This window comes from Pyxicephalus adspersus, chromosome 8 (genome assembly GCF_032062135.1).
Source record: "Pyxicephalus adspersus chromosome 8, UCB_Pads_2.0, whole genome shotgun sequence".
Taxonomy (NCBI): Eukaryota; Metazoa; Chordata; class Amphibia; order Anura; family Pyxicephalidae; genus Pyxicephalus; species Pyxicephalus adspersus.
The window spans coordinates 43,624,638-43,635,459 of record NC_092865.1 but is presented as its reverse complement, the minus strand read 5'-3'; the positions used below and the strand labels follow the sequence as shown (position 1 = coordinate 43,635,459).

Below are 10,822 nucleotides of genomic sequence, written 5' to 3'. Positions count from 1 at the left end.
ACCCGGCTACAGCTTCCTACCACCCGGCTGAAAAAAATTTCTGGGGAGAACACTGAAACTATGTAATGGAATTTAGTCCATACAGAATGTCTGTAATCTACATGCAAACTTTGATGAACTGTTTTTGGCAGCCAAGTGGCAAATTACATTTAATATTGATAGAGTTTTGTAGAGTTTTGCACTTTGGGGCTGAACAACATTCATGCTTTTTACAGCCTATGTGGAATACATTTGAGGGAATCAAAAATTGAAAAGGATCTGGAGGTTTTAGATCACACTTTTGTGACATAATTCTGCCCTTGTACAAAGCATTGGACAGACTTGGAATTTCCGGTCCAGTTGTGGGAAGCAGTTCGCAAGGATGTTTTGAAACTGGAGAGAGTGCAGAGCAGCAACCAAACTTATGAAAGGAATGGAGCAGCTCATCTATGATGCTAAAGTGAATTTATCCTCCCTTGAGAAGTGGCGTTTAAGGGGGATGTGTTCACCCTATATAAATTATTATTGTGTAGAGAACTTACTTCATGATTATTCACTTAAAGGTCATTGCAAAGGACAAGGGGGAACTTTTTGCATGGGCCTATTCACCCTATGGTCTCTGAAAAAGTGTAATGGGATCCAGTAAGATGGAATTTTACAATGTTCTATAGATTGCTCCATCTGAATACATTTCTAGAAGCACAATAGGTATTGAGGTTTTAAGGAAATTACAGCAGAGGTTGTTAATCCAAAGAACATCAAATTGTCTCACAGAATCTAGAAGGATTTTTTCTTCTCATGGCACATTAAACCATGCTTAATAAGGTTTTTTTGCCTTCTCTCTTTATCAGCTATGTGTATATGGTTTTATCTGAGATATGCTGGTTTGTAGTATGTTTATTTCCTTAGTGATTGAACTTGATGGACTTGTGTCTTTTTTCAACCCAAGTATGTAACTTTACAATAAGTAATTACAGTCTTTAATAAACATGGGAAACCAGCAACCTGGGTTACATTAAAGAGTACTTGACAGTTGGTGCATAGTAGAAAGACTATGGAAAAAGCCACTTACCTAGTGGGCAGGAAAAGTTGGAAATTTGGGGAACCGTCGAAAATTTCTATAATTATAGGGGTTATTGTATTACTGTGACACCAACAACTAGAAACACTAAAATTGTTGTGTGTTACCCAGCCCACTTTGTAACCACTCGGGATTGTAACCAATCCCTATTACCTATTCATCTTGCAATTTGCTGTTTTCCTAAACTCTTGTGATCCGAATGCAGTCTCAACCAAGAAGTCTTTGAGGTGCTAGTAAAAAGCAAGCAGAAAGAAATAAAAAGTAGACGCGCCCGTTACTAAAAGCAGACAGTCAGCAGAGGGCATAGATGCTCTATTACAAGAATGGGGATTTAAATTTTGTTACGTGCTCCTTATCAAAGGATCCTTTTCTTGGTGAAGTTCATGAGGAAAAACATGTTTGTATTTGTATCCTCATGTTGACCAAGGAGAGCTTGATTCTCTGCCCTCATCTGCATCCCATCTGCCCTCATCCCATCTTCACAGAGAAGACAGCAGGATGTAAAGTTCTAATTTTTTGCTTGCAGGCAATATAGGGAAAAGATTGACTTGAAGGCACAGATAATTTGGTAGTATTACAAGTTTTGCATAATCAAGTGGTTTAAAGTCTCATGATCCGCTCCTATAGATGCTAATTCACATCCTAAAATGTTTTCTTGGAATTAAAACAAGCAGAAAATCCCTAACTTGCCTGAATCTTAAACTGTACCAGTCTAGTCCTGGCTACAGTTTATAAGTCAGGACTACAACATTTCCATAGTCCTCCAGTGTTTATCGTCTTTGCAAGAACACTCTTTCTTCAGAGAAGTCTATTTCAGAAATTCAGGCACTGTTAATTTAGAATCCTACCCTGATGTTTTTTTTTTATTTTTTTTATTGATAGACTAAAGACAGATCTGGGGATTTGCTTAAAATGTCCTTCACATTTTCTAGGTCTTAAGAAATATTATTGCTTTAATTTTATAGTAATTAATTCAGTGATATAGAGGATTATTCTCACCTCTAAAGTTAATTCTTATTAAAGAATTGACATGTTTGGTATCTGCTATCGACACCACCTCATCTTATCATATCATCATCATTTCTTTTTTTTAATTGGATATATTATTTGTGGGCGTTAAAATATATTTAAATTTTATTGCTGAAAAGCTTGGTTTTGGTGTGAAAACAGTAAACCTGTGCCTAGACTACAGATTTTCAGATAATTTGTAAAGTAGGAAAATATCTGTACAAGCCCTCACTGACCTCTTGATAAATGTAGTATGAAGTAATATATCTTCAAATCACAACATCCTTTCAGAGGTATTGGTTTCTAACTGCTTACAGGCACTTGTTATTTACCTGGCTGTCTGCAGGCTGCCAAATTCTTGTTAAGTTTTTAAGGCTAACTAAATAATGCATTCTTTAACTAATGCATTTCAGGTACATGAAAACCAATAGGGCGGTCCATTTTATAAAATGCAAAGGTAGAAGGGAGATTTTCTACTTTCTAAAGAAAACTTTAAGAAGTGATTAGAGAATTTGCACACCTTTTTGTTTTGCTGTACATAGAATGTATTTACCTTTAAAGTAAAAATTTAGTTGGGCCTTACACTGTTCATAGTAAAGTACCTGTTTACCTCATTACAAATCACAGGCAACAAGGCCAGTGTAAACGTACCGGAGGAATTTTTTCTTTCTACTTTGTAAGAAGGAATTTGTAAGAAACAAATTGACCTGTTAAATAACTACAGATTTCTAAACCTTAATTACATGCAGAAACCTTATACTTTCCTCTAAAGTAACTCAAAACATGTTTGCATTGGCCACTTTATTTTATTGTTTAGGGAGAGTTAGTATACATAACCAAATGTGATTTTATAGTTTTTAACTTTTCAAAATTATTACATCTATTTTACAGGAGGAGAAACACTGAGACATGCAGTCCTTCCGAGAACAAAGCAGCTACCATGGTAGTCAGCAAACCTACCCACCAGAAGCTCATACTCCTTCAAGGATCGAAGAGTACAGCCCTAGACAGCAAGCACAGGTGTTTCAAGGTGGCTATGGAGGACGCCGAGCAGCAACTGGCACCCCAACTGCAGTTACTCCAGTAGAAAATTCTAGCCTACAGAATTATCAAGCTTATCGTAAAGATTCTGGCGACTTCTATTACTTAGGCAACAAGGACGGAAGTGCAGCTGGGAGCCAGGCACCCCTGCGTCGACCTTCAGGACCTGTACAAACTTATGGGCCTCCACAAGGAAGTTCTAGTAGTAGTAGTAGCAGCAGCACAGGCTTTGGAACCCATTATGGGAGAGAGGGGCATCACAGCCAGTTTACAAGTCAGCATTCAGCAACTGCCAGCATTTCCCAATACACACAGGATTTTCAAGGATCGTTTTCTCCTACTGGAGGCCAGTATCCATCCCATGTTCCTTCCCCACAGCTGAGACAACAACTTTATCAGTCACCTCACTCCATTTCCCAATCTGTCAACACATCTGCTTCTACTGGGGTATCGCAACTGCAGCAAATGCAGCGTTCTGCTGCAATTAATTCTTCAGTTGGATACCCACTAAGGTTAAGTCAATATGGGCAGCATTATCAGTCCTCTGCAGGGTCTTCTACTTCTTATCCCCCTCAGCGGTTTGGACAAACTGGAGGAAGCTATGAGGGCTTCAGCCCAGGAGGTACTAGCTCTCCATATGAGAGTCATATTTCTGGATCATCATATGGAACCCAGCAGCAAGGGTTTAGCACTTATAGCCAGCATTTAAAAAACTTTGAAACTGCTAAAATACCACAAGGGGGAAATCAGGGACAGCAACAGCAAAATCCTCAAGTGATGCAATTCTCAAACTCTTCTAAATTACTTACACAAAGCCAATCTGGACAGTTTAACCAGTCTGAAGTTCCTGCACGGTCACCTATGCAGTTCCAGCAAAATTTTAGCCCGATCTCCAACCCGTCTCCAGCTGCCTCTGTTGTTCAATCACCAAGCTGCAGTTCCACACCCTCCCCTTTAATGACTAGTGGGGAAAATCTTCAATGCAGTCAAGGAAGTGTACAAAATCCACCTAGAAACCGCATATTGCCAATGATGCCAGAGTTGAGTCCTAACACGCAGATTGCAAGTTATAAAGGCTTTGGCGTTGAAGGTCAAACAGATAAACGTTTAACAGATCCCGGTTTTAGTAGTCTAAGTGCACTCAGTAGCCAAGTAGCTAATTTGCCCAACACAGTTCAGCATATGCTACTTTCTGAAGCTCTAACACCTAATAAGAAGGGGTCTAAACGAACTTCTAGGAAAACCGACAGCTGTGCCAACTCAGAAACTTCTTCCCAAGCTGAAGAGCAATTAAAGTCTCCAATGACAGAGTCTTTGGATGGCAGTTGCTCCAGTAGTTCAGGAGATCCAGGTGAAAGGGTAAGGCAGCTTAGTGGTCAAAGCACAAGCTCGGATTTAGGTAATAAGGGAACTTCTTCAAAAAAGCCAACATCTCCTGCCCAAGGTTGGCATAATGAACCTTCAGAAAAGGCAGCAGATCAGGAACCTGATACAGGCCCTGAGGCTGCAGAGTCCTTTCAGGAAGTTCTGAAGGCAAGTGACAAGTCAGTGGGGGTAATTGTTTCAATTGAAACCATGACAAACAGGTTAGAAAAAGTAGTTGATGAAGTTCCAAAACCAGATGATATTGATTCAGAAGTAGAGTCTAACTTACATAAAGCTACTGAGGAAACAGACATCCGTTACTCTAATAATCAAAATGGAGAATCCAATTCTTGTGATTCTGTGTCTGTTCAAACAACCAATGCATCCCAAACAGAATCTGCTAGATCCCCTGTAAGTACTGGGGAACGTATAAAAGAAGTACCTGTAAATACCAAAAATAACATCAATTTGCCCCAAAACTCCAAAAATTCAGAGAGTGGAAATTCTGGAGCTCAAGGTGATCGAAAACCAGGAAGAAACGAGAAGTTTCCTAGTTTGTTACAGGAGGTTTTGCAAGGCCATCATCAGCAGGAAGGGAGATATGCTAGAAGTACACAAGAATATCCAGCAGGTATGGGAAATTCTGAAGTAGTGTTAAAGTCCAATGTTCTTACAAGCCAGACAAATGAGCAATCTAATAGAAGCAATCTTGGGAAGAACTCTGCTCCACATTTAGAAGCACCACACTGGGGTTCATGGGAAAGGAAGTCCACTTCAGAAGTGAAACCAATAAATCTAGATTTTCCTGCAGCCAGAAAGTTTGAGGTAGAAGCACCAACCTCTACCCATGAATCTAATAGTGGTCCATCTGAAAGGAGGTCTGTAATTTGTGACATTTCCCCCCTAAGGCAAATTGTACGGGAACCAAGTAGCTCTCATCATCTTGGCACTGTGCAAGAAAGGCCACCAGATGGCAGACATGGACAGTCAGTTATCCTACCTAGTGGAATGATGGCCTTGGAAAAATCCAATTGCTTCAGAAGTATATCCAAAGTTGATGATGTTGAGGCCATAAAGATACACAGAAAGAAAACGGGAGACCACTGCATGCCATACGGCATGAAAGATTCTGTCAGGGGAAGTGCCAGTCCAAGATCTTTGACATATGATCCAAACCAGGACTATTGTTCCCATAATAGCCGTGCTTCAAATTCTAAAAGTGGGTCTGGGAGACTGGGCTCTAGTGGGAGATCACTTGCACAAACTCAGGATCTTACTGATAAGCTAAAAATGTCTCCAGTCCGAAGTCGAGGTCCTGCAGATATTGCTCACCTAAATCCAAATGTGACTCTTTCAGAGTGAGCAAGCAGAGAAGCTTTATACTCTGCTTTTTTTCAGAATACAGATGGCTCTCCCTTAGGTTATCATGCAAACTCTAGGTCAAGTTCTTATGGGGAACCCCATACAGCCTTCACAAATCCTTTACATTACAAAAGACAGATATACCAACAGGAAGAATATAAAGAATGGCTGGGTAGTTCAGCCCAAGCTTTACTGTCGGCTTCGCAACATCGTCAAGAAATGCAGAGGAAAAGCCCCAGACAGGAACCCTTTCATGTTCGCAGCCCAGGTAGAAATGAAAACGAGGGATTGGGTTTTACTCATTCAAGTTCATACCTTGAACCCAGCAACATAGACTATAGTCGACAGCTCCACATAAATGAAGACACTTCTCCTAATATGGTGAATGAAGATATGAAAAGAAGTAGCCAAAAGACTACTGGAGACACTGCTAGTTGGCATTTGGGACACCAAGCTGCTCCAGCAAAGAAGGTAGGGTCTTCAGTTACAAACCAGAAGCCATTTAACCCAAACAGGGAATCTGAACTGCATGGTAGCAGATCTGGAGAATTAACTGAGCTTCCTCAACAAGGAACTAATGTACAAAGGCCATCAGGCCCTGAGGAAGCTTCACATCACAACCCTTTAATTATGAGAAGAAGAGTACGCTCATTTATTTCTCCAATACCCAGTAAAAGACCATTTCCTGATGATAAAGGAAGATCTGCATCTTCTGCTTCTAATGATAGTTCTGAAAAAATCTCGGCTGCACATATGGTGTCACAAATAGAAGCAGATCCTGGGTTTTCATCCATGACCGAAGAGTCAACAAAGTCTATTTCTGGACATAGAAGTCCCACTGCGGTATCAATTTCAAGTCCAACAAAAACAAAAATCCTGCCTCCTCGCAAAGGAAGGGGTCTTAAGCTTGAAGCTATAGTGCAAAAAATTACATCTCCTAATGTTCGTCGAGTTACAACTGCATCAATTTCAGAAAGTTCCACTGATCCTGTAACACTTGATGATATATTATCCCTTAGGGGCAAGGGACCAGAGGGGGGTAATGGATCTTTGCAAGAGGTGACCGAAAGAACAATTAATGCTCTTCCCAGTATTCCCTGCAGTGAAGAAATGAAAGTTAAGGGCCTTTCACCAAAATTAATTGATACGTGGGCTGTCCACGATGATAAACAAATTAAAAAAGAAATGGATGAACACTCATTTGAAAACAAAGAACTGCCACAGGCCTTAAGCACCATACAGTCATCCTCAAACCATTTTATAGACACAAGAGGAGATTTAGCAGTGGAACTAAAATGCCCTTTACAGCAAGTTCAGCGAAGTGAATTGGGAGATAAAGAGAAGCTTGCAGGTGGACTATGTCCTGTTACCCCTAAACAGGATGGTATACCTCAAAAGGGATACTTTCCTTCTGGGAAGAAGAAAGGCCGTCCTGTTGGAAGTGTTAATAAGCAGAAAAAGCAGCTTCAACAGCAGCAGACTCAACAGCAGCAGGCTCAACAGCAGCAGACTCAACAGCTGCAAGAAAAGCAGCAGACACTTGCACCTGTTACAGGGGGATCAACATCTCTTCTTCCTGCTGCTCCTCCTCCACTGCAGATGCTGCCCGTGTCCGAGCAGGAGTTTGATTTGGAGCCTAAGCCAAAAAGAAGACGTAGAGAGAGGAGGAAAGCATCGGGAGCAACAAGGAGGAGAGGTAGGCAAACTGCTCCTATAGTTGCCCCCCTAGAACCAGAGATCAAATTAAAATATGCCAACCAAACGTATGACAAAACTGAGACCAAAGCCAAGTCTTTTTTCCCCTATATTCATGTGGAAAACAAGGAAGAATTAGGCTTATCTTGTGTTATTATTAATGCTGAGGATGAAGAACAACGTTGGAAAAAACTTACATCTGTACGCAAGGGCCAAAGGTCCATTTCACCTCAGCCTGCTGAAAGCAAAGTTCTTCCAGTCTCAAGCTTTATGGTACAAGGACCAGTTGTTACAGAATCTACATCTGTAGGACATCTTGTTTGTTGCTTTTGTGGTAAGTGGGCTAATTACAAGAATCTTGGAGATTTGTTTGGTCCATTTTACACCCAGGAATATGCAACTACACTATCCAAGAACCCACCCAAAAAATCGGTGGAAACTCCTAAGAAAGTCAAAGTAAGGCACAAGGATGCTTCTGATGGTTACAAAACTGATTCTGATGAAGAGGAGGAACCTCAGCAAGCAAAGGAACAGCGCAGCTTACCTGCTCATCCTCGTTTTAAACGCAGAAATCGTTCAGGAGACTGTGGTTCATCCAGACATGCTGTACCATCACGTAGAAAAACCACTGACTCTTGTGAACAGAATTTATTGGACTCCTGTGGAACTTCCACCACAGATGGAGTTTCTGACCAAGGCTTTCAGATTCCCCAACTACCTCTTGACAGCAATGAATTTTGGATGCATGAAGGATGCGTCCTTTGGGCCAATGGTGTCTACTTGGTCTGTGGCCGATTGTATGGTTTGCAGGAGGCTCTTGACATTGCCAGAGAAATGGTAAGTTTAAAGTCCTTTTTGTATAAAAAATCTAAAGTGGAATTGTAGGTATTTTTTGTTTAGTTATGTATGCATTCAACTTCAGACGCTAAATGCATTTTTTGAAAGCATTGAACTGTCTATGTCACTTTTACAAAGTTCTCATATAGATAAGGGACTATAAGAGTAATTATGTATTTTACTGGTATTGGGTGTTTGGCTAAAGTTCCAAGTTTGTATATATATATATGAGAGAGAGAGCATCCATGTCCAGTAAAAAGTGTCATTTTAAAAAGGATCTGAAGTCTTTACCTCTATACTATAGAGGTAAATACTCTCGCCAGAGAGAGAGTGACATAATCTTGCCCCTGTTCAAAGCATTAGTACTACTGCATCTGACATGTGCAATTCAGTTTGGGCATCAATTTCCAAAAGGATGTTTGTGAAACTGCAGAGAAGGGCAACTAAACTGATAAGAGCCATGAATAACAAATACACTGAACAAATTATATGTATGAATGTTTAATGGTACAGAAGGAATTGTTCACATGTGCAGTGTTGTGTGACAGAATGTGCCTCACACAGAATACAATACATAGGCATATGAGATATGCCCAAAAGCAGTGTCTGACGTTCACACTGTTATAATTATCTTCTGTTTGAAGTTTATGGATTCTTTCTTTTTTAAACCTATGTAAAAAGTGTATTTTTTAAAATATTTTACTAGATGTGGTATTCCTATAAAATTAAATCAGGCAAATGTACATTTGGCTACTGTTTGGTAGGAGAATGAAGGGAGATTGGAATTTAGGGGGGTAAATGCCTAAGGCTTTTTGCCCATAAATAAATGTCCCATTGACTACCTCACAATTACACTATTCTACAGCATCATTTATACTCAGGAGAGTGCTGGTATTAATGATGATAATTATAATAAAAAACTATATAGCACCAACATATTACAAAGCACTGTACATTAAATAGCGGTTGCAAATGACAAACAATGACACAGTAGGAGGTGAGGTCCCTCCCCAAAAGAGCGCATAAGTAGAATGCATAAGGGGATAATGCACAGATTACTGTATACTACAGTGTTCTCCCCAGCCCCTTTTTAGCTGGCTGTACCATGCGGCACATTTCAGTAACCACCCAGCTAATTATGGCTTGTCACTGAAAAGTTGGGTCACAATACAGGGGCAGCCACCCAACTACAGCTCATTCCCACCCAGTTTAAATTTTTGTTGGGAGAACACTGTACATTTAGTATAGCATTACACTGATTTGGCCAACATTGTATGTCTGCAGCATCTTCTTTCATTTACATTTGGTGAGAAACTAAAAGTTAGTTTTTAAAATGGTAAAGCAAAACTCCGGCTTTATCTTTAATTTTACAGCCTCCTACCATACAGAAAGCATGCAGTACTATTTCGTTGCACTGTGACTTTCACACAAAGAGCATACATCTAGTAATTGTAAATGTTTCCGAACAAGTTGAAAGGGGTGTTGATTGAAACATAAATATATTAGCTCACCTTGTGAGTATCCATATTAGTTTTTATAAGGTTACAGGATGAGGGGATCCTATGTAATGTTATTCCCCACTTGGGGGGGGGGGGTGAGATTTTGTTCCCAGACCCATCTTAAGTTTTGTGGGTTAGCTGATACCCTCCTAAGGTGAATAAAATTGTTCCAGAGGGAGGCTTTCTGAGTTGAATGAGGAATTTCAGTTGCTACTGTTTGTTCAGGCAGCAGTTGGTGAGAAATACTTCCAGCAGCTTTGGTTGCTAGTGTAAAACTGCTGGCTTATATTAAATGCTTGAGCGTTGTACTAGCAGCATTGAGCATGTGCTGGAAAGGAGTTACCCTGCTCCTTGTTCATCTTACTGGCAGCACTGAGCCTGTGCTGGAGAGGAGTTACTCCACCTCTCCTCTCCCTTGTTGCAAGCTTGAGGCTTATATGACAGAAAGGAAAGGGAGGGAGAACAAAACACAGAAGAGATGACTTGCCGTAAGCTGGAAAGGGTGGGGTGCAGCTCCAGAACTGGAGAGTGGGAAAATTTAGTATCTACATGATAAAGTATATGATGCAGAAAAATATACTTAAGTATAAACCTAGTGCTAAATTGCAAACAAATTAACATGAATAAATAGTATGAATTGACATGCCATGTTATTTTGAATGCATTTAATTGAAATGAAATTAAACATAAGTATAAATGGCTCTAGTATCATATAGTTCAATATGTTAACAAAGTAGTTAGTGAAAAGTCTTCCCCTGGCATGTCCCCACCCCTTCCACATCAGATGTCACAGCACTTTCCTCAGAAGCCCACCACCAGCAAGTTTCTGTCATGGCTTATGTGGGCATCTTTCCCATTAGGGCTGCAGAGAAGTAAGAGGAAGGCCTTAACATTTGGCCCTGCTCCTAATTTCTGACCAGCCAACTGCCTGCTACGTAGTGCTGAGCTGCATATG

At 40.3% G+C, this 10,822-nt stretch overlaps 1 protein-coding gene across 1 annotated transcript in view; it reads left to right on the top strand.

The window, feature by feature from the left end:
* TCF20 (transcription factor 20) overlaps window positions 1-10,822 on the top strand; it is a 45,828-nt gene that overhangs the window by 10,565 nt on the left and 24,441 nt on the right. Inside the window, 1 exon segment of the mRNA XM_072420234.1 lies at window positions 2,960-8,368. Within this exon segment, the coding sequence (XP_072276335.1) occupies window positions 2,978-8,368 (5,391 nt within the window). The 5' untranslated portion in view covers window positions 2,960-2,977.